The sequence below is a fragment of the Lotus japonicus genome, chromosome 1 (genome assembly GCF_012489685.1).
Source record: "Lotus japonicus ecotype B-129 chromosome 1, LjGifu_v1.2".
NCBI lineage: Eukaryota > Viridiplantae > Streptophyta > Magnoliopsida > Fabales > Fabaceae > Lotus > Lotus japonicus.
The window spans coordinates 126552017-126576227 of record NC_080041.1 but is presented as its reverse complement, the minus strand read 5'-3'; the positions used below and the strand labels follow the sequence as shown (position 1 = coordinate 126576227).

At 36.6% G+C, this 24211-nt stretch overlaps 2 protein-coding genes across 2 annotated transcripts; both read right to left on the bottom strand.

Annotated features, from left to right (window-relative positions):
• Window positions 1–10186: 10186 nt before the first annotated feature.
• On the bottom strand, window positions 10187–10973 carry LOC130730425 (zinc finger protein ZAT11-like). Its single transcript, XM_057582434.1, has one exon. It carries the CDS (start codon window positions 10833–10835, stop codon window positions 10314–10316), a length of 522 nt encoding a protein of 173 aa, XP_057438417.1. The 5' UTR covers window positions 10836–10973; the 3' UTR covers window positions 10187–10313.
• A 5887-nt stretch (window positions 10974–16860) lies between these two features.
• Window positions 16861–22862, bottom strand: LOC130730424 (diaminopimelate epimerase, chloroplastic). Its single transcript, XM_057582433.1, has 9 exons — window positions 22496–22862; window positions 22247–22414; window positions 22074–22144; window positions 21756–21813; window positions 21372–21551; window positions 20931–21015; window positions 20363–20422; window positions 20170–20243; window positions 16861–17146 (listed from the first exon to the last, which is right to left on the bottom strand). Exons 1-9 carry the CDS (start codon window positions 22757–22759, stop codon window positions 17030–17032), a joined length of 1077 nt encoding a protein of 358 aa, XP_057438416.1. The 5' UTR covers window positions 22760–22862; the 3' UTR covers window positions 16861–17029.
• Window positions 22863–24211: the final 1349 nt, after the last annotated feature.

Sequence of the window (24211 nt, the reverse complement as noted above, 5' to 3'; positions counted from 1 at the left end):
TCCACCCTCCCCATTCCACCTCTACGACCTCTAGTCTTTGCCACCCTTTGAAAACTCCACCTTGGAATCTCCCTAGTTGTATAACCCTTTCTATCACTCTCTTTCTGACCCTCTCATTCACCCTCTTCCTGCACCTCCTCCTCCCCAATCCATGCCCCTACGAGCAACTCCAACCAGCAATATTAATGAAACTTCAGCATTCATTCTTCTCTTTTCACAAATTTTCTCTTAAAACGCCAAACTTATGTAACATTGAATGCACCAAAATAGAAATCTATGTTAATTATTGAGTAAAAATGGGATTTGTTCAACATTACCGCTTAGGCGCTTATGTATAGTGCACAACTATGTTAGGCCAAATAAAACGTCAAATAGAGGAGATGATTTAAAACTCGGGGATAAAATTCTAAATTGTGCTTTAAAGAGATCACAAGTGAATTAGACACCGCATCTTTCAGTCAAAACTTTAAGGCAATGAGTTTATGAGTCCTCATACTTATCAATCGCTTAAAGCTATTTTCATATTTCAATGTGAGACTTACTCACACTAGATATCACAACAAATTAGTTAGGAATAATTGTAGATTAACTTGGAAAAAAAAAGATGAGGGATTGCAAATTCCATCTCTAGTTCTAATTATTGTGCAGCTATCGTACTTAACAAGTAATACATGATACACCAATTTCCATATATATGTTAGAAATATTTGAAAAAGTGCTCCAGCAAATAGGGTAAAAAATGTTTTATATTTTCAAAATTGTACATGTAACTATCTCGCTCACGTAGTTAAGTGGATTTCATAAGATTTGGGTTCAACACGTGTACTGTCCTGGTTTTGCTTGCCAGGTCAAAGGTAATTAGCTATATATACTTTGTAAATTAAAGAAAATCAACAAATAATCCAATCAACCCCATATTAATAAGCCATCTATGATCTATCTATCACTGAAATTCATGGCTAAGTGCCATAATAATGCGCCCCATTTTTAGAACAAGACAAGCTTGAGATAGAAAAGTAGTAATTTTAAATATTGAGGGGATGGATCATGGTTGAAAGGGGCCAATGCTTTTGAACAACGTGTCAAGCTAAAAATGTAGTTTATCCTTGTGTCAATCCCTGAGTATTTTAGAAGATTCTATGGATCACACAGATATACCTAATCCTTCAGAGTGACAAGTAATAGATTAAGATATTCATTAAACAAGCTTAAAGTTCACACCAACAAAAAGTTAATATATATGGACAAGTTATATATAGAAAGCATAGAGGCCAAGAAATTATGGCTGAACCGCAAGCAAATTAAGCAGGAAGAATTGTTTTGTGCTTCAAGTTCAATCTAGCAAGCTAGGGATTAGGGTTTGGAGAGCTTTCTCCTTGTGAATTGTTAATTTATATGAGTATTTTAATTTCTTTAGCCAAAGGAAATAAAGAAAGACTACTCCCTAAGAGTAGAAACTATCGGCCAAGCCTATTGAAGGGAACACATGATCAACAAAATCGACACAGCTATTAGCCCTAAATTTAGCTATAAAAAAAAATCAGGTGCATCATGATCCCTTGCGAGATATATATATGCTTAAAACGAACAGACAATGTTTAGCTGTAAGCCTTTGAATACTACTAATTAATGAAGAGTAATGGTGAAAAACGTGAACAATATTACCCACCCGCTTAATAGCCTGAAAAGAGTCCGAAAACATAACAACGATCTTATGGAAACCAACCGCCCAATACAACTAAGCTTGAAGATTTTCAAAGACTGGACATCCGGAACGTGTGATTTGCAGGACTAGACATCTAAAATGGTGCCCCAAATAGGGAGGTCTCCACCAACAAACGTATATATGATAGACTCTGATACCATATTATAATTTGGGATACCTAACTCAACCCAAAAGCTAGCTCTTGAGTTGAGGATTACTTTACCCTTATAAATGCTATATATGTAATATATTTAGTTAATGTGAGACTTCTAACACAATCTCACGTTCAGGACTGGACATTTGGAGTGTGAGATTTACAGGACTGGACATCTGCAGGTTGGCCCAAATATGAAAGGTCTCTACCAACAAACAATTCTATGATAGTCTGTGATATCATGTCAAGCCAACAATTATCCTAAAAGTTTAAGTTGTTCGGTAAATGTGACATAAATATTTTATATTATATATCTGACAAATTCTCCCGATTAATATAAAAAAAATGTTTACTATTATTGTGCTTTTGTAATCTTGGTACTCCTCATTGTATCCGCCAAATTAAGGCTGCCATCTCTTGTTACTCAGTGTGGATTCGTCCCAAACTTTTAAAAGAAATCCGATCCCCCGAGGTTGTAGTTTAGTAACTTAATCATGTCCCTAATCAAACTTTCCTCAAATCAACATTTTGGACAATTTTTTTTCCATACTTTCAGTGAGAGAGAGATTGGTCTATATATTCTTACAGCTGCTGTGCACTTTTGGGGACTAGCACTGCACCACAGAAAGAAGCATTAGTTTCTTTTGCGATTTGTTCTTTCATTTAAAAAAATTAATAGTTTAAAATTAAATTAAGAATAAGCAAGATATAATATTATATTCTATTTTTTTTAAAAGTAGTTACAAATCTAGAATTGTTTTTAAATATTAAACAATAATGTCCCTTGAGATAACTCAAGTAAGAGTTGTGTGACATATGGGTTGGGGACGGAAGGTCCAAGAATCAATTCCTAGCAGATAAAATTTATCTTTCTGATATAAAAAAAAAACTAAACTATAATAAAATACACAAGTAACAGTAAGATGAGAATATAAAAGAGAAAGCGTGAGAGCATTTAAAATTGAGATTGCACGTTACAATGTGTTTAATGTGAATGGAAGAAATATCTCTCTTAGCATCAATAGAAAATAAAAAATGCTCCGCGTAACGGTAACAATTTATTGGCTATAACTGTTTTATAGCATAAATAATTCTTTTTAAAGTATTTTTTTTGTTACACTTAAAAAACTGAGAGGTAAATTAAAAACAATTATACTAACAAATTAAATATAAATACAGACGAGAAATAACTAAAAAATGAGAAACTTTTAAATATGCATAATAGACTCCAATCATAAAACTTGACGAGCTTAAACATCAACAACAATGTTCTTCTCATAAAAAACATGTAAAAAACTGACACTCCAATATATCATCATTAATAAAGAAAAATGAGATATGAATACAACTACCGGCTTCTAAACCTAGATAGCTAGACGTGTTCCAGCATCAACACAACCAGATAGAGAGAACACAATTGCAAATATATAAGGAGAAAGAGGATTACCTTGCTTAAGTCCTCAGTGGGAACCAAAAGATAGATAATATTTTGTCAAACTATAATTAAAATGGTAACCAAGAAGGAGAAAACGACAAATAACACATCGGTAATTAGACTACTTTTTCCTCATCATCATACCTGATACCTACTTGCTGAAGTTCCAAAATTGATAGAATTAATTAGATTTCCATGTGATATCATAGCGCACTTCGTCCCCGACAAGGAAACTGGCATATTTCGAGTGTGGGATACGATGATAGGTGGCCTCTCCATTAAATCCTTCCATTGGAACTTTGCCATCATCCTTATCCGATTAATTTCTTGCTCTATCATAGTTAATTAGATGATTAATAACGTGAAATGATTTATTCAAGTGATACATATTTAATTATTCTTATTAAGTAATGCTTTGGTTAAGTTTCATATATGAAAAAAAACCTCTATTTACAAAATTAAACGTACGTACCAGAATATAAATATTTCTAGCTTGAATATGATTGTCTTCCTTAAAAAATACTACCTGTGTTAAAAAAAACTTGAAAGAAAATTAATAAATACACATGGCATGTTTTAAAAGTTTTAAGACTAAACTCCAAAGTCCAAACCATATACCTTCAGATTGAAAGTATAATTACTTTTTCCATTTAAATGCATTATGGATCACTGAGTAATTATTTAAACATAAATTACCTTCTTTCTCCGGACCAACAAGCCACGTAGTACATTTTCGTACATGTTTAACTTAATTAAACTAGACCCTAATTTCATGGACACACGTAACTAATTAGTCCTAATTGTGATGGTAACTTTGTTGACAGGCGCATTAAGAATTCTAACTTTTTGACTGAAAAGAACAAAATTTAATTGGAATATCTAGGCCGGTTCAATGTAAGATAGCTTTGGTTAATTTCTTATTATTCTGTGAAGCCGGTAATGAGACAAAATGGTAGAACGAGTTAATTAATATTGTAACAAATCTTAGGATTTGAAATCTAACATGATGTTAATCCTCTTTACTTCTTTAAGCATTAGGATACACGAGTGAATTGTCTTATGATGGTAGATGCTGAAATTCAGGTTGTGAGTATGATGAGGTGGTACATATGACGTAACATTTTAACACACTCTTATAGTACCATTGTTGGTACAAAATTTGGAAAATAAATTCTCCAAAAAGATATTGAAGAATTTTGGCAGTCTAAAAAATACGTTGAAGAGAATTGATTTTTCAGAAAAAGCTATAGTAGCTAAAAATGTACAAGAAAATACTTGATTTAGGAAAGATATAGACATAATTAGGGTCGCATTTCGTGGAGTATATGAAAATCTCAATGATCAATAAAAAAAATAAACTTGATTTAGTGTCAGCCCGCTGACACTATTTGTTTCTCGATAGCGTCGGCCCAAGCAACACTAATATGATGCTCAACGTTATTTTCAAATGTGTTCCAATTAAACTTAGTGTCGGCTTGACCAATGTTAATTAATGTTGATTTCGGCTGAAAGTAAATTTATTGTCTAAATTTGTGTCCGGTTACCAAAAATTAGCGTCTATATTTTGGTTGACGCTATTGTCACCGGCCAAATTAGCATTGGTGAAGACAGACACTAATCGGCCCCAAGAGTTAACGTTGGCTGGCCGACAATAACTTTCATTTTTATAAACTGACGTAGACCCTAACCATTTTCACTCTCACACTCAAACCTTAACCCCCTCTTACTCTCAATCTTGCTCGTCGCTACCTTGCACCGTCGTTGCCACCACTGCCCTCATAATTAAGGAGAAGAAGAATCGAAAGTGCCCTCGACCACAACAACAACAATCTATCAAGGTCATGCAAGAGGAAAGCAATATAATTAAATGCCCTCCTCATATTGAGAGATTATCAACCTCTCTTTCAAGCTTCGAATCCACTTTGCAAGGTTTGTTATTTGTCTTTTTCAATCCGCGTTGTCTCTTTCCTCATCAACGGTGCAAGGCAGCAATGGATGTGGCATGTTTCAGCTCATGGTCTGCTTTTGAGATAATTGGTTGTTTAGCATGAATGTTTGGGATTAAGGGGGAAGAGAGAAGCTATAACAACATGGACGGGACATGACGATGACGTGGGCATGGCGACATTGTGTGACTTATGGTAGAGGCAGAGGGTACATAGAGTCAAGAAGGAGCTAATGGCATGGCAGCCACATGGAGGGCGGAGGGTGGTGTCGCGGTGGGGGTTGAAGGTGGTGATTGGAAAGTCAATGGAGATGATGGTGGCGAAAGGTGGGCGTCACGATAGAGGTGAGGGATACAAATCAGAGATGGCCGGCGACGAGATAGAGGTGAGGGCGTCGATGAGGAGGAAAAGAGTAGCTACAAGCTGGCAGTGGAGGAGGCAGAGGTGTAAGCATATATGGTGGAGTGAGAGGCGGCGACAAAGGTGAGGGTTATGGAGAAAGTAAGAGTTCTGGAATGAGGGGAAGGTCCCAAGGTGGCAGTGGTCATGCAGGTGGTGAAGGTGTGGCATATATCACAATAGAACTGGTGTTGGAAGGGAATGGGGTAAGAGTTTGAGGTTTGGAAGAGTCAAGGTTGAGAGATGTTATAAGGACGATGGGTTGGAAAACCTATGAAGATTAGCATAGGCTTGGCCGACACAAACTTCTGGCCTTATATGAGATGGCCAGAAACTTGTTCACATTAGCATCAGTCATAACCAACACTAAGATATCAATAAATTTAACGTCGGTCCAGAACCGTTGCTAATTGATAGTGCGCAGACGTTAATCAGACCGGTGGTTTTAGCGTTTATCGTGACCGACACTAGTAACATGTAAGCCATAAAGCCAATGTTAAGCAGCGTTGGTCTTGACGCTTTGCTCAATTTAGTTGACGTTAAATATTAAAAAGTAGTGATCGGCATGTGGGCCGACACAATTTTTTTTTCTAAAATGACTGAAGATAAACATTATTTTATAACAAATTTATAACTGAAATAAAATCTGTAACTAACACCAGCGAATTTGTTTCATTATTCGTGGGAATGTCAATAGCGGTCCCTTGCCCCCCAAAGATTAATGTATTAGTGGTAAATCTGTAAAACGCTTCATAAATATCAAACAAACTTCACATTTATTTCATTATCCATGTATCATCAAATGCATACATGATACACGGATAAGGATTGCTTCATTCCTTTTTTTTTTTTTTGAACTTTGCTTCATTCCTTGATACACACGGAGGTGTGGAAAAGGCTGGAAGGCATGTACAAGCTGTATCATGTACACACTTTTAGTTTCTTTACGTTTAACAAACTACATATATATATATTTCTATCAATAAACGTGTTAAGCTCGTCCCGAACTTTTTTTAAATAATTCTGATGCTTGACCAATGCTAGATTTCAACCTTGTTAGTATTGGCCAATTGGCAGGGATCAAATGAAAATATCGATTCAATAATCAAAGTATCTTTAATATATAGGTCCAAGGTTCATGTTTTACAACAAATTTCAAATTTCTTCCTTAAAGATATTTTTGAACTAATTAGTGGGGCTGTGTCAATCATTTACAAGCATATATTAAAAGCCCACCAAATCTTAGGTAGGAATCGTAATGACTAATAGGGGGGCTAAGCTAGGGTGTTAATCATCTTGACATGCATCATGCATGTATATAGTTAAGATTAGTGCATCCAGGTATCATCTTTCAATGATAGAAAATGTGTTATGAGCTTTTTTAGTAATGATTTTGAAACTTTTCTAGTTAAGCTTCGTCGTGACCACTCTGCCAACTCCGATAAGTTGATGCCGTGACTCGTCTCAGTCACCTCAGTCCCACATCTTGTTGCTTAGTATCTATCTTAGTGAAGCGTAACCTAACTCCTGAATATGCATGCTTCTATTAACATACAAACAAAACTGTGAAAGCAGCTTGAAATGTATTCTCTTGAAAACGATGAGAAGTGGTGATTGGCTGACCAATCACTCTAGAGAGTGTTTTGATGAGTAGGAATAGATGCGACAGGATTGCACCTTTTTGTGTGGATGCTCCGGCATTGTAGAAATACTCTGAGATTCAAGTTAGAACGTGGGTGATATGTGGGAAAGATGATATGAACTATGTACCTCATATGATTGATTTACACTTTTTATAGGGTTTAGCTCGTGGAGCATGAGACCTGAGTCGACGGAAAATCTGGGGCCCATTGGATTGTTTAACGCGGGGAACTTGGTGCTGCTAATTGAACGATTTGATGAAGCTTTGCGTGTAACGTCTTGTCTTAGCATCACATCTTCCCCCAGGCAGAGAGTCGTTGACCTTGGCAGAAAGGAGTGTATCAATGCTGAAAGTGTTAAGTTATGGATATGGGTACTGCTTAGTGGTGAGACAGGCGGTTGGTCGATGGTGAGCTGAACGATTGTTGGCTCACACATGGTCGATAGTTTGCAAGTGTTTGGCACATGAAGGGGATGTAGTTGATCAATATCTTTGTATGGTAGCATGCTCTAAGGATGATCAGGTTGTTGGTGGATATTTATGTATCCGAACAAGTACGTTTGATTTCAATCATGGTCGACGGATGACATGTGGTCTGCAAATAAGCTTTTTTTATCTCGGACAATTGTGTTTTTATCCTTACGATGTCTAACTTGCTTACTTGTATTAATTCTTAATTTTACCTCCCAAATATTTTCTTAATCTACTATTATAACTTTCACTTTTTATTATTTTATTATTTTATCTTTTAGTTGTTCTGAAATATTTGTATATTTTCCCCCATTTGTTTATCTATCACTACCCCCAGCACACACAGATATATATTTTGAATTTGATTTGTTATTTTTAAATATCATGGAACCACATTACATGGTAGGCCTCTGATTTCATGTTAGGCTAGTTTAGCTGAGCCCAAAATCTTGGGTTTGATATGTTTAGAAATCATTTCCGTATTCTGTCTAGCAGCACAGCTTGCAGGCCAGTTTAGTTGGTGTTGATTCTATAGCCCTTGCATAGAGTTTCTGTATTTCAAAAAAATAAAAATTGATTTAGCCCGGGTATGAACGAGCGCCACATTGGTGATTAATCCAATCGCTGCAGGTGCTCGCCGACCACAAAATGCACTTAATTCATATGACAATGATCAAACCTCCAACCTCATGGTAAGTTACGAGGTAAACTAACCATCACTCCATACCCTCTGGCTCTTGATTTGATTTTTGATGCACACTCAAAAGCTAAAGTAGCTAGTGGAAATAATAAGAGACACTAGAATATAATTAAGCTAGTAGACCAGCAGCCAAGCCTCAAACGTTGAAGTCAAAACAACTATATTTTTTTTTTTGGTGCTTAACAACAAAGAGAGGAAAAAAACAAAAACCCACAACCCCTACTGCCTAACTGTCACAAACCCCATAGAGTCTGCCATAAGAAGATACTCCATTCCAGGAGGGGGATCCTGGAGGAGGAGGAAATCACGCTCCTGAGCTGCTCCCGCTTTTGCCAAAAAATCTGCGCAAGCATTCCCCTCACGTAAGACATGAGCAACTTGGACCACCCAATCTCGCCGAAGCAGGTCCAGGATGGAATGAACAAGCACAACCTCAACATGAAAATGAGAGGGAGGCTGAAGAATCAAATTGACAGCGAGCAACGAATCCGAGGAACACTGAACCCGGCGATGACCAAGATTCCAAGCGAGTTCCAAGCCACGACAGATTGCAAGGAGCTCCATGTGAAGCACCGACCCTTGAGCGCCAAAGCCAACAAACCCTGCGAGCCACTCACCACTAGAGGTTCGAAGACAGCCTCCAAAACCCGAACGCAATGGCACACCATGGGAGCTGCCGTCGCAATCGACAGCAATCGCCGGAGCCAGAGGAGCTTTCCAGGTGACTAGCCGAGGCTGAACAGCACGGAGAGTCGCCGGCCATAAATGCAGCAGCAAATTTCGATGCTCCTGAATCGCATGCAGCAACCTCTCCTCCGAAATGATAGTCTGGGCTAACACCGCCTGATTTCGGGCATTCCAAATACCCCAGACAGTAGCAAGCCCAGAAGCTTCCGCTCCCATCAACACACTCTTCAGCCACTCCGATGGCTCAACAGCAGCGAAGGAACCATGATTCGGGCTAAGGCCCATTTGAAGCCAAATCCGGCGAGCGAACCAACAGTCCCTGAGGCAATGTAAAACAGTCTCCGGGTAGAGATTGCAGCGGGAGCACAAAGGCGACATAGCCATGTTTCGATGGAAGCGAAGGTGGTTTACCGGCAAGGCATTCCGACAACACAACCAGATGAAGAAACAAATTTTAAACGGCCCTTTAAGGTGCCAAATCCAGCTCCAAGCCGAGACAAGAGGATGACCAATGTGCCCTTGGATCAACCAACGATAACCGGTGCTCGCGGTATACACCCCAGAAGCATCCATGGGCCAAATCATGCTGTCTGGGACATGGTCATTGAGCGTGCAATCCAAGGCCAAAATCATGTCTGATATATCTGCAGGAAGGTGAGTGTACAACCTTGAGAGATTCCAGGCTCCCCCTAAGACCAAATCCTTAACAGTTAGGTTAATATCATGAATATCCATCACATCCACCATATTACAAAGCTTGAAGTTTCCCACCCACTCATCGAACCAGAAGGATGATGAGCCGTTGCCTAGCTTGAAGGAAAAACAACTATATTAGAACTAAGGCTATTCAATTTAGTTCTAAGACATATTTAATATATAACTGATTATTCCATGAATTTGTACAGTCTTGAGTTGACTTTATTTTGTATTATTTTAGTGTATGCTTGAGTTTAATTAATATAGTGTTAGAACATTTAAAATTTTGGACAAGTAGTACTTTTATATCTGCTCACTGCTTACGAATGACAATAAATAAGAAAGAAAGGCTTTAACAAGAATCAATAATCTGTATATAAGTGAAAAAAAATGAATGAATTTTTAGTTTCTTACACAAAAGAATTGAAAGAATACATGTCCAGATCAAAGGGTAAAGAAAAAAATGTGAGGCTGATCATCAGAACAGAGAAAGTGGAACAGGGCTTGGTGATTTCATCCCAAACATGAAGTCATTCTCCATAGGGGGGAAGTTCAAATCCAAGTCCAAGCACAAGACCCTCTTACTACTATTCAATCTTTTCAAAACTGGAAATTTTGCAACTTCTTCCTTGATTGAATAAGAAGAAGAAGAAGAAGAAGAAAACCCTTCATTGTTTCTGTGTTTTCTCATGTGGCCTCCAAGAGCCTGTCCCAGAGAGAACCCCAACCCACAAACAGAGCACACGTGCATTCTGGGTTTGTTGTTGTCCCACAAACTCGGAGTCTTGGCCTGTTCTTCCAGCTTCACTCTCTTGTGGTTGTGGCTAGCCCTGTGGCCACCCAGAGCTTGAAATGATGAGAACTTGCGGTTGCAGGTTTTGCACTCAAATTCAACACTCTCATTAATGGTTCTTTTCTGTTTTGGATAAGACAGCATTAACATAAGACAGTTTGTTAAATCGAAACTCTCTGTTCCTTCATTGTCTCTCTGTCTCTTCATAGCTAACAATGATATAAACAATCTTTGAATGGTATAGCAAAATGTGTTTGTCTAGAAAGATACAATCTCTAGTGGGGTTTGACCGTTTGAGGTGAGGGTAGAAAAATGTTCAAGTGTTTAGAAAGAATGTGTTAATTGAATGATGAGAGCTCTTGAATGTGGAATTTGGTATTTATAGATGTTCTGAGACGAGTGATCAGTGAAGATAACGTGTAATGTGATGTGACACTGGTTTTTGGTCAAAGTAAGAGGAAAGTCCACTTGTTCAAGCTGTAATATAATATATGTAGGAACTTGGAATACCCTTTTTGACTTGTCATAATGACATGAATGCCCTTGCTGATTACATAGTTGTTGACCTAATGTTGCTGTTATGCTTGTCTTATTCTGGTATTTCCACTGCAAGAATGTCTTTTTTTAAGCACCGTGTGAACAACAAGTTCGGAGAAACTTCAATTGTTGTTGTCTTTTTGTGTTTTTGTTTTAACTAAGAACATTCCATACAGTTTCCACTGTAACCAAACTTGAATTTTGGATTCGGAAGCAGTGAGCTACCGTTTTATTAGTTCAACGGTACTGTTTGGTATGCAAATTTAGTGTGCTAGTCTGCTAGAGATAGATTTAATTAGTTGAATGGTTGTAAAGGCAAGATTTCTGTGTGTTCCCAACTGCTTTGGTTGGTGAAACCAACTGAAACTTGTGCTGTGCATTCAAATTGAGACACTTGAGCTCGATGTGAAATCCAGCGTGTTGTCATGGTGAAACTTCACATGCAGTCAAACTAGGATATAACCCGTTTACCCATGCGATGTATGGGTAATTTTTTACGAACTTCACTGTTAATTACAATTATTGAGTATTTGATATATATATATGGAATAATACAATGATGTATTTACTAAGACATACAATTTTAATTAGTCAAACACTTATATGTCATTATTATCTTATGTTTATGTTTAAATGTTTTATCTTTCTTATATATATTAATTAGTTAAGTTTCAAATGTTAACTGTGTTTGACCCTTCCGCCTTGATAGGGCGGTGCTCTGATCGATTGAACTACAATCCCAGGAAAAAAATTAGGTATACAACCTAAAAATTCTTAGATTAGATATGTTTTTATATTAATTATTCATATTTTATGTCCTAGGACATAGATATTCTAGATACCCATTATGAATCGCCTCGATATCCATTATGAATCGCCCGCCAAAGTCTTCCTACTTCTCCAATGTTCCCCTGTCGATGTGTTCTTTGGCGCAATCTTTACCGAAAAATATGTGATAATAATTGGATTATTTTAAATTTTCTCATTTATTTCTTTAAGTGTACAAAAATGATATTTGATGACATTCTTATTGAAAATTTCCCTCACCACTAAATATGTTAAGACTGTGTATCTTTTCTAAGTAAAAAAAATTTGTTAAGACAGTGTTGTCATAAATTACCCTTCATACACACTATTGTATATGCCTTTAATACATTAATTTAACCATAGTACACATCAGCGGGTAAAAAAGGAAGAAGAAATTCTCTAATACCATGTTTATTGATTTGAGCGAGTTTTTTTTTTAAAGAATAGATTTGTGCAACTGAGAAAACGTATTTCAGCAGAAATAGAAAAATGAACTGGTTAATGACGGAAAACGAAGGGAAAAAATATAATAAAAGTAAATAGTTAGAGATAAATGGAGCAAAAGAATTAATAAGGATCGATCCTCTCTCGCACTTCATGCTTCAAGCAACTTTTTTAGGCAAATACAAATCTGCCAATGAATGGATGATTCCATTAGAAATTTTCTTCAGAAGCAGCACTTTTTATCTCATCTTCAATGAACTGGCTTCTGCAGCTTCATTCTCTCCACCTTGTATTCTCTTCTCACCTGCAGTATAGGGATTTGACATAAAATTCCTGAGATTCACATTACTGGCATTTTTATAATTATGACAAAGTCACCCAAGATTCTCTACCTAGTTAAGCCTTGTGTTGTTTATATGGCAAATTTATTACCAAACAAATTGGGAAAGATAACTAAAAACCAAAGATTCACATCAATTTACACCAAATTGGAAGTGGACACCAAGCAATAGTAATCTTCTAACTTCGAATAAAACAATCATCTAAAGACTTGCAAATTAGTATTGAAAGGTGTTATGAAAATGAAATTTCTGGTGAGCAGCTAGTGGTAATGGCACCATGGTCTTTGTTATTGAATACCTTCACCACACTGATGCGTTTACAGGAACTTCTAAGCTCCCCTCACCACCAGGGTATACTTAGCATCAAAGGCTATCCCTTTCAAGTAGCAATCTTCATTTACATTTGACCAAGAGAACATTATTAAAGAGACACCAATCCTTCACCCCATCCCCCAGTTTCCTTGGGCAAACATATACTGAAACTTTGTACATAGGTTTTACAAAAACAGTGCACACTAATCACATAAAAATAAGAAAAAAGAGTTGTTACCAAAGGATTGATAATAATGCTTCATCCCATAAGCTTTAAGCAAACAATGTAAACAACATAATGCCACTATCAAGTATATAAGCTATTACTATAAACAGTCCGTTGTAGGGATTAATATAATGTTTGATGTACTTATTGAAGAGTGGATTGACTCTTTCTTTTAATCATCCCATAGTGCAATTCTTTTTTCAAAAAGTGAAAAAAACTTAACTGAGGATATAGTTTGTTACTGACAAACCACCCAGCTAACCCCATCCTTTGAAAATATAGATTAACATAAATAAAAAGAGAAAAGAATGCACCCCATAAAAGCAAAGTTATGAGTGAAGTGAACAATACTACTTGAGAATTATGCAGAGAGTAGCAAATCTACAAATTCACATAGGCAATTACACCTGTGGATCATATGATGGAAAGTAGCAACCATATCTAGAATGATATGAACATATTAGCAAAGTTGCTAAAGTAAATAGAAAGCCAACTTTGTATCGAGCTAAAAAAGACATTCTTTTGTGTGAAAGATTTTCAATATATTTCCTAGTGTGGTATGGTCCTTGGAAGCTCCTAAATCAGACCATTAATAAATTTGGTAAATACAAATGTGTACAAAAGCACATTCAAATGCTAACAAAAACTATCAAAGTATCTTCCTCTCTATCACTCACTCAGTCACTTACACATGTGCACATACATACATACACAAACAATGATAATGTTGCAATATAAGGAAGCATACCATCCACCCTGACATCATTGGCTATATTTGCATGCTTGGGTTCACTTTGAAATTTAAAACTATGTAACACGTCTTGCATATAGAATATGCTACTGCATGGATGAGTGATTATTTTAATTTTCAGCAATGTTCTGCACAAGTACTACATGGTACTTTATGATAGATACACCGCAAAACATCTATTGGATGAGAAATCAAAGATTAAAGACTACAAAATTGTTAGAACTTACAAAGAGGATATTCATTTGTTATATGCATACAATTTTTCATTCCTAGCATGCCATTGTAGTGAAAATCAATTCAATTAAGATACTTAACAATATTGAAAGAGTGGTTTAAGTTAATGAATAGTCATTTATAAACTTAATTAACCACTTGAGTTCATTGTTTCTGTATTACATATACTTCCTACCAAGAATTCATTTTCTTCCTTAATTTTCCAATATTTTCAGCTTCAAAGTAACTATTCAGTCTTTAGTGATACTCACAGCTGTAAATTGAACCAAGGTCATCAAGTGTTACATGATTGATTCTGCCTCATCTATTGACAATCTCTAAGCATTTGATTCCTTGATAATCCTAAAAAAAATAGGTAAAAAATTAAGAACCAATGGGTGAAGGGCTAAATATATTTGAAGGTTAATAACCTAACAGATCTTAAGAGATTTGGAAGTATTCAGTCACACAAGTAACATCCTTTCTCTATTGGATGGTCACTGACAATGATAAAAGATGGATAAGTAACAATGGATAGAGGAATATGAGTTTTATTAATTGTTCTCAAACATAAATACATACTTGCAATTGAAGAAAACTCTTTTCTCCCTTTCTTTTCTCCTTACTTTTATGCCTCTCTTCAATTCTTTCCCATTATTTGTGATTCGTCCATCACATTCCATAGGAATATTATTTAGCACTGAAGTGTATTCCTTAAAAAAAACATAACACAATATATCAAAGATGAGACAAAGGCTATCCCAAAGAATTTATTTGAGTCTAGTAGTGAAAGCATCCAGAGATGAATTATGCATTGTGTTGTTTGGTAATTCATCTCAGTATTAACCTGGGGTGAACACATGGAATGCATCTCAGTATGATCAGTTACAAAAGCCACAGTTTTAAGTTGTAGATGATATATTTTAAACACTGAGTAATGATAATATAAAGAACAACAAAAATTGCAAAAATAGAAGCCAGTAATAACCTGGGGTGAGCATAAAGCATGAGATGATTGAATGTTGTAGTAACTTGGGACACAGTAACTTGGGACACAGTTGGAGATGATAAAACATAAATAAAAAAATTAATTATTTATAAATTTATAAAAGACTACCCACAAAGGTCATAGAAATAAGAGTAATGGTTTTGAATTAATGAATCAGAGTGTTACATCACCTATACATATACACAACACTATAACAACTAAATGACTAAATCCTAATTAATAGGAATGCAAATTTAAATGGCTGTTATCTAAGATAGACACACCGCTGTTACATATCATTATTGAATTCAAATTCAAACTTGGGATAACAGCTCTACAATAGATAACAAAGATGAAGGAAACAAAAAACACACACCATTTTGAAATGCTCCATAACCACCAATTGACAGCTGCGACACATCTGTAAAATCACAAATAACTTGAATTAATAGGGCCAATCATCTCAACAATTGATAACAAACAATTCAATGGTTAAATTGCAGACGGGGCAAGGTGCAGAGTGGTGGAATGAGGGAATGGGGATAAGCAATGAGAATATTTATAGCCAAATGCATCTAAAGAAACACACATAAGAGGAGAGCTTCTGTAAAAGCTTCCCACTACAACTCTCCATCTACAAACCTACTCCCAAATTCAAATCAGATTAGACATGACAGCTGCATCAAAAATCAGAGAACTGAAGATAACAATCTAGACCAACTACCATATCACACAAAAAAGGGACATCAATTCAAAAAGATAACATTAAAAACTTGAAAGAGGATGAAATTAGGGGAAAACGTAATGGTTCAGAGTGTCGATGCACTGTTACGACGACTTACCCACGTATTGGTTGACAGCGGGAAGTGATGGCAAGCGCCGGAAAAGCCATGGAAAGACGCCGGCGATCGGGGAAAGCCATCAATTGATGGATTGATGTGGAGAAAATGCAAGCTGTGGAAGAAGAATCAAGTAAAAGAAGGTGATGAATAGTACTGCGGAGTGGGTAGGGGAAAGGGAGATGAACACGTTAAGCCAGCTAGGTTGATTGGAGATGGGGAGAAAGAATGTTGAAGATTGAAAAACGATGTCGTTTATCAGGCTCCTCTTGGAAAAGAAAAAAAAACCTTGAAAAAGCAGGACACGTGGCGAGTTGCCATTGGAGGTCTTGTAGGAATAGTAAAAACCAAACTCAAGAATAAGAAGTAGATATGAACAGATTGGAAAAACAGATGAAGATTCCAGGCAATTCACATTCCAGAGACAAAAATATATATATGAAAAGTGGGTTTCAGGCATGAACACACATTAAGCAAGTTAAATGGCAAATAAATAGGAATAATTTATTAAAAGCTACTAGAAAATACAACTATTTTTTCTTTTCTAAACCAGTAACAGCATAGCTACAATTTACGATTCTAAAAGGATGGGGAAGAAAACATTAAACAGGATACTTATACAAGGGAGTTGTTCAACACTCAACCGTGCTACTTTCAAAAAAAAAACACTCAACCGTGCTATATCGCTCAAAATAAATACGGAGGAATTTTGTCTCGTAAAATATGGCATTCAATTCTCACTGCTTCATTATGGTTAATATGTAGTACCACAGGTAGCCAATCTTAGTGATTCATTCATGATTCAACACCAAATGAGAAGATGTTGAATACGTGGTAAAAACATTCAGTACAAGATGAAAATCTGCTTCTCTAATGCAATTGTTAGCATAAGTAATTCATAATTCCACAATTGCTGTTTAACAATAGTTTTGGGGGCAACATATCAAAGGGGCAAAGATCCGTAATACACTAGATCTGCGGAGCCTGTCATATAGACATGATTATCTTCTTCCCTCCATTCAATCTGAAGAGGCCCTCCAGGGAGATCAACCGTGCAATTCTGTAACAAATTGACAGACAGAAGAAAGAATCACTTAATGTTAGTTTAGTATTCAGATCGGATGGCATGTAAACACTTAAACAAACTTATGATAGGGTAAGGAGCAAGGACCTAAGGTGCTCACTTTAAAAAACTAGACACACTTACCAGAACTCAAATTGTAGAGGGACTAAGATCAAAATATTTATATATTTATAAGAACACGACATATTTAAACTTACATATTTTTTCAGCTGAAACACATTTGACCAATAAATGGAATCACACCTTCCAAAGCCATATTATAATGGCTTATATAACATCAATATCATCTCAAAAGAGTGAAAGACATAGTTAGAAAATAAGTCCAAGAACAATTGCTATAGGTACTCTACTCAATCAAGCATACAAGAACTATGCTGATTTGCAACTGGTAGAAAAAGCTTCAATATATATCTACAAATAGATCAATGCTACTGAAAAGGCATGCTACAAATAGCTGCCGCAATAATAGTTCTACTATCCAGCAGACCAAGATTTTAGTGAACAGACTGGAGAAGTTGCATATCAGCTAGATCTAGATTTACCATCAGGTTCCCTTATTCATCTGGTGTGCCATGTGTCACTTTTGAGGAAGGCAGTAGCACCTACAAGGGTAACAGCCAGTCTTGCCAGAGGAGATGGACTTACAGGTTTATTCCGCTGAAGCTAGGGAAGTTTGATTTGAGCTAATCAAGAGGGGGAGATGGAAGTTCTGCCGCATTGGAAGGATTTAACTGATTGTGAGGACACCTGGGAACCATTCAGGAGCAATTTCCTGAATATCACTTTGAGGACAAGGTAAGACTATAGAGGGTGACTGGGTGAGTGTTGTTCATCCCCGGCTATGAGAATATACCGTAATAAGTCCTTCACTAACAGCCATAGCCGCCATTTGAGTAGGGAGGATTGTGTCCAAGGAGAGAAATGCAGCTACAAGCCTACAACCATCCATTCCCCCTCTCGGACAAGAGTATCAGCTTCAAACAACCTCCCTCCACAGACAGCAGCAGACGAAAACCCAAATGGGCTATATATTTAAACCCAAGCGGATTTCTTTTGCATAAACCTAAGCTTTTATGAAATCAGAAATTGACAGGTTTGCTTTCAACAAATAATATAGAGAGAGAATTCACGATTACAAGAAGACATTGACAATTTACATTTATTATGGCATATAGCGGAAAGCCAAAAACTCTATATATGACAAATAATGATGGCATATAGTGGATTATGGCGGGATATCGGCCATGGCGAGAGCTAAAAACCCACCATAAGGTTCCGCCATGGCCAATATTTGATAGCATTGATTATGTCATTATAAATTATGATGAAATTTTGATAGGAACCAAATTTATTACAGAATATTTATGGAAGTACTGGTGTTCGAGAGCCAGTTCTCTCCTACAAATTCTTGAATTTTGAGAGTCCAGTCTCTCCCTAAGACAACCACCCAATTTCTGAATGTCTAAACTAACAGCCACAACTCCTATTTATAACCAGAAATTTAATAACCACCCCTAGGCAGTTTTGATAGAACATAACTAACATAAACTGATGTAAATAACTAATAATAACTAACCCAATAACTACCCCAACAAATAATTAAATAATAACTTTCTAACTGCAATCTAACTGCTACTGTTCACGAGCACTGTTCATCCTATCAATACCCCGCCCTAAAGATCCACCTTGTCCCCAAGGTGATAATCCGGAAAAGTTTCTTGCACACTATGGCCACATTTTTCCCAATTATTCTCACACAAAGGAAGCCTTTATCTGGTGGCTTTGGCGGGGGTCGCAGGAAAAGCTTCTTGCACTCTGCCCACAGATTCACAACTGTTCTTACACAAAGGAAAGTTGAATCTGGTGGCTTTGGCGGAGGGCGCGTGACCAGCACCTTGGTTGGTTGCGTCCGTCGAACTCTGTTATTTAGCCTCGCACTTCTTGCAAGTATTGTTTCAAGTTTGATCCTCTGCATCTCAAGGGCTAAGTTTTTCTCCACCATTGAAGTGCTCCAAGTTTTCTGCAATTGTAGGGCATCACTCTTCTCTGGCCACCAATTCACCATCAATGGTACCTCTGTTTCACCAAGAAAGGGAATCCCGAAGTCCTTCTTTCCTGGTTCCTTTGGATTCTCCTTTGAAAGAAAATCTTTATCCATTGAATTAACAGAATCAACTTTTATCTCTGGATTTTCTTCCATCGAATGACCCTCTCTTCCATTCCTCAAAACTGCATACATTCTCGGGCTTTCTTCTTCCTCAGAATCTTGAACATACACTGGTATGTCAGGATCCATTTCTGGTTGGAATTTCTTCAGTAAAGCCTTCACAAAATCCCACCATTTTGCATTCTGGTTGCTTCTTTTCCAGAAATACCACCAGAAGAAAGCATCTCCGGTCAAAGCCATCTCAGCCTCCGAGAACTTCTTCTCTTCAGCCATTTCCATGGCCTCACAGTGCTGCTCTACTTTGATCAACCACCAGTAAGCCTCTTTACCATCAAAGGTTGGAATCATCTTACCTTCCCTCTTATTAGTTATTAATTGCAGTCTTCTCCATTTCTTCACAATTCAATTGCACCACAGCACCTGGATGGTGCTCTGATACCAAATTGATAGGAACCAAATTTATTACAGAATATTTATGGAAGTACTGGTGTTCGAGAGCCAGTTCTCTCCTACAAATTCTGGAATTTTGAGAGTCCAGTCTCTCCCTAAGACAACCACCCAATTTCTGAATGTCTAAACTAACAGCCACAACTCCTATTTATAACCAGAAATTTAATAACCACCCCTAGGCAGTTTTGATAGAATATAACTAACATAAACTGATGTAAATAACTAATAATAACTAACCCAATAACTACCCCAACAAATAATTAAATAATAACTTTCTAACTGCAATCTAACTGCTACTGTTCACGAGCACTGTTCATACTATCAAATTTTTAATGAAAAAATCAACAGCTTCATATTGTTACAAGCAAAGTAGGAAACTTACTCTTCCAGTATGACCCTCAAGAACTGCTGCTACAACAAGAGCACAAGCTCCAGTTCCACAGGCAAGTGTTGCTCCTGCACAATAACAGTTTAAGGGGGGAAACCTAAAATGAGCTCTCTCGTACAAAATGAGGCATCTGAGACATGCTCTAACCACACCAACAATACAAAGCTTGGATATTTGATGTTCTAACCTGCTCCACGCTCCCAAACACGCATCTTCAGGTGTGAATTAGACAAAACTTGCACAAACTCTGCATATTAAATCACCACAAGAGTCCATATAATTAATGAGTGTGGAATTGCAAATTTGCAACAGGATTAGAGCGATGATACACTACACACATCTAGACCATTTGGGTCAAGTTTATGGAATAAAAGCATTGAAGGTTGAAATTTCAGTGGAAAACATGCTTGGGGGACTGAACATCACATCGAAGCTAGACATAGTTGAATAAATACTGTATTCTCTGCACATGTGGAAGGCACGAGTCCGACAAAGTCCCACGAAAAATACCAACTACATCATGTTTCCAAGCACTAAACTAAGAATAGTTTCAAATCAGTATATCACCATTAAGACAGAATGCTTAAGTAACTGGCTGTTGGCAAGCAACGCATGCATGTTATATTGCCCAAGGAAGCAAAAAAAATTAAAATTCTACTAGCAGCAGAAATGAAAAATTGAGGGAGAGGGCATAGGATAAACATCAAAAGAAAGTTGGCAATCATATTCTGATAATTGAAATAGATAAATCAAACCTGTGTTAGTTCGTGCAGGGAACATCTCATGATGTTCAAATTTCGGACCAATTTCTGCTAGCTTCAATTCATCAACAAGCAAGCTCTGTAGCAACAAGGATTAAAACAAATATCATGCATGTGAAAAGTACAAAAAATGTTAAGTTCTTGTAAAACTGTCAAAAGAAGATGAAAGCTGACAGTAAAGGATGTGATTAAAAAGATTCCTATAAATCATTCAACAGAACTATTTTTCTTTTAATATAAATGGTTATGCATTCAATTGTGTGCGTGAGAGAATGCCTATGTATTTGAGTGTAACATCATGTTGCTGATCGATGTCTTTTTTTCATACTCCAATACAGTGTTTCATTCCTTTTAATAGACCCAGAATGCAATGTATAATATATAAAATGAAATTGTAAGTAACTACGGAATATTTATTATGTCAAAAATAAAAACCTGGCTTCCTTTTCTACTGAAGGTGATACAGTGTGGATTTCCCATGCTAACACAAGTCACATTCCAGATAACTCCATCTACATCTAGCTCTGATTTAACAACAGCTCCATCCTTATTTGCAGGTAATTTAGTAGGTACATCTGATGCTTTAAGAACCGGCTCCCCCATATCGACTCTGACCTGAAACAATTAGCATTATGCCTATCAAGCTGAAGAAAATGAACCAATCCCAGATAAGAGACAAAAAAGGAACATCTTTCTCGACATCAAACCAATTCACAACAACACATAAGAAGGAACCTTGGAAGCAACATGCTGGTGCATTTGAACAATATCACATGTCAATAAGTAAATTGCAAATATTTGCTAAACAGAACAACATACATTTCCATCCTCCAAGACTTCAGGAACAATCAGGCCAGCACCAGTATGTATAGTAAAACTGCAACACATTGTTAGATGAAATTCAATTAAGCTCATCATTAAAATAATAATAATGATTGAAGAAGCAACTAGAACATGGTAAAAAACTAAAAAACACCGTCAATCATTTTTCCCGTTACGCATATGAAAAATTACCCCAGAAACAGAATTCACAAACAACAAGACATAAGCAGCAGGATAGAAAGAAATCACTGAAAAAAGGGTAGGGACCAAAATAGAAAATTTTCTTAAAGAAATACTAGAGAAAAATGATCAAACCTATGCCTCCCATGTATATTCTCAACCTGGGAAATGAATTTAGCGAAGCACCGCACTCCATTGCCACACATCTAGGGAAGCAAAACAATGGTGAAAGTAAGAAAAAAAAAACTTGTCAGTTCTAAAACCAACCCATTAAATCAAAACATGCAGTAAAGAAGAAATAGTAATACCTCAGGTTCACTACCATCAGAGTTGAAAATCCTCATGGTATAGTCAGTGCCATTGATGCCAGGTAATAGAAAGATAACCCCATCAGCCCCAACACCAAAATTACGATCACAAATTTGCACAGCTTTCTCTGAGCTGATCTTAGGCTCTGAAGAATCTCTATTATCAATCTATCCATAATAGCGAATTGAATTAGAAAAAAGAGTTATTCCATGAGAGGAATCAAAAGGGGTGTGAGTAGAGTCACTGACCAAAACGAAATCGTTGCCGAGACCGTGATACTTGGCGAAATGGAGGAAGCCACTGCCGGAGTTCAGGGATGAAGCGGCGGAGGAGGAGGTTGTTTTGACGGGGGCTTCGGTGCTCATGGAGGAAGCAACGAGGCGAGAGTTGAGGTAGTTGAAAGTGCGTTGCGGTGGGGCGAAAGAAGAAGAAGAGCGGAAGAGATTGACAGCGGGAAGAGAGCGGTGAATGGGTGTTGAAACTGGAACGGAAATGGTGGCGGTTATGGCCATCGCTGCAATCTCAGACGGTGGCGGCTGTTCCTTCCTCTCCCTCTCTTGTTTTGACTTCGGTCGGAGTTGGATTGTCTCAGTCACGTGCGATAATTACAGAAAAAGGTTTTTTTTGGATCATGTCTTTTGGTAAGTATGAATGGGTCTTTTTTTTTTTTGTTAGAAATTTTTTGCGGCAGATTCGGTTTCGATTACCCCCACGGGCATACTCTTGAAATCATAGATTGCTTAGAGCATCTCCAATGCAAGGTTTTTAGTTCTTAATATGGAATTAAGAACTAAGAACTTTACCATTGGAGGGGCTGACATGGACTCCTTAGTTCTTAAAAATAAGAAGTCAGTTCTTATATAAGGAGTTTTGCTTTTTGAGTTCTTAGTTTAAAATATTAATTATTTTTCTCTTATACAAATTACTTTATTACTTTATGAGTTTTGTTTTATTACTTTATGAAAATAAAAAGTATAAATAATGTGGTTGGTGGGACTAAATGAATAGTGGTAAGAACTAAGAACTCATGGTTGGAGCAAAATTGTTTGAGAGTTGCTTAAACACATGTGGCAATACGGGCCCACATGAATAATGCTAAGAACTAAGAAATAAGAACTAGCATTGGAGATGCTCTTAGAGGATCTCCAATGCCAGGTTCTTAAAGCATCTCCAATGAAAGGTTCTAAGTTCTTATTTTTGAGATAAGAACTAAGAAATGAGTTCTTAACCATTGGATGAGGCTGACGTAGAGTTCTTAGTTCTTAAAAATAAGAACAATTTTTATATAAATAGTTTTACTTTTTGAGTTCTTAGTATATAAAATTAATTTTTTTCTCTCTCATTCATCAACTCATTTAATTTAAGTATTAAATTAACATTTAAATTTAAATAAAAAATATTACTACTATAATAGTATTGTGAGAGCAGATGAATAGTGCTAAGAACTAAAAACTAAAAAATCATGGTTGGAGTAAAATTTGCAAAGAGTTGCTTAAGCACATGTGGTAGTACGAGCCCACGTGAATAGTATTAAATACTAAGAACCTAACATTGGAGATGCTTTACAAAGGTAGTTTTAGATTATCCACCAATACAAAAATTTCTTATATCGACAACAAGAATCGAACACATAACCTTCTAAACAAAAATTATATTCTTAACGCAAGCAATATGATATAATCCAGTTTCTTGTATGAGTGGATAATTTCTTGAGGCACTATGCTTGACAATTTGCACTTCCTAGAATCACAAGCTAGTCTCGCCCTTAGAGCAACTCCAATGCTGGTTTCTTAGCAGAACAAGAGTTGCTAAGAAACCAAGAGACAGTTTCCTATGGAGCAGGTTTCTTAATGGTTTCTTAAATCTTGAAGAGTGCCCAGAGTTTCTTCTGTAAGGAACTTTGCTTTTTGCTTCCTTAATTAAAATACAATATTTTCTCTCACATATATTCATCAAGGGCTTTC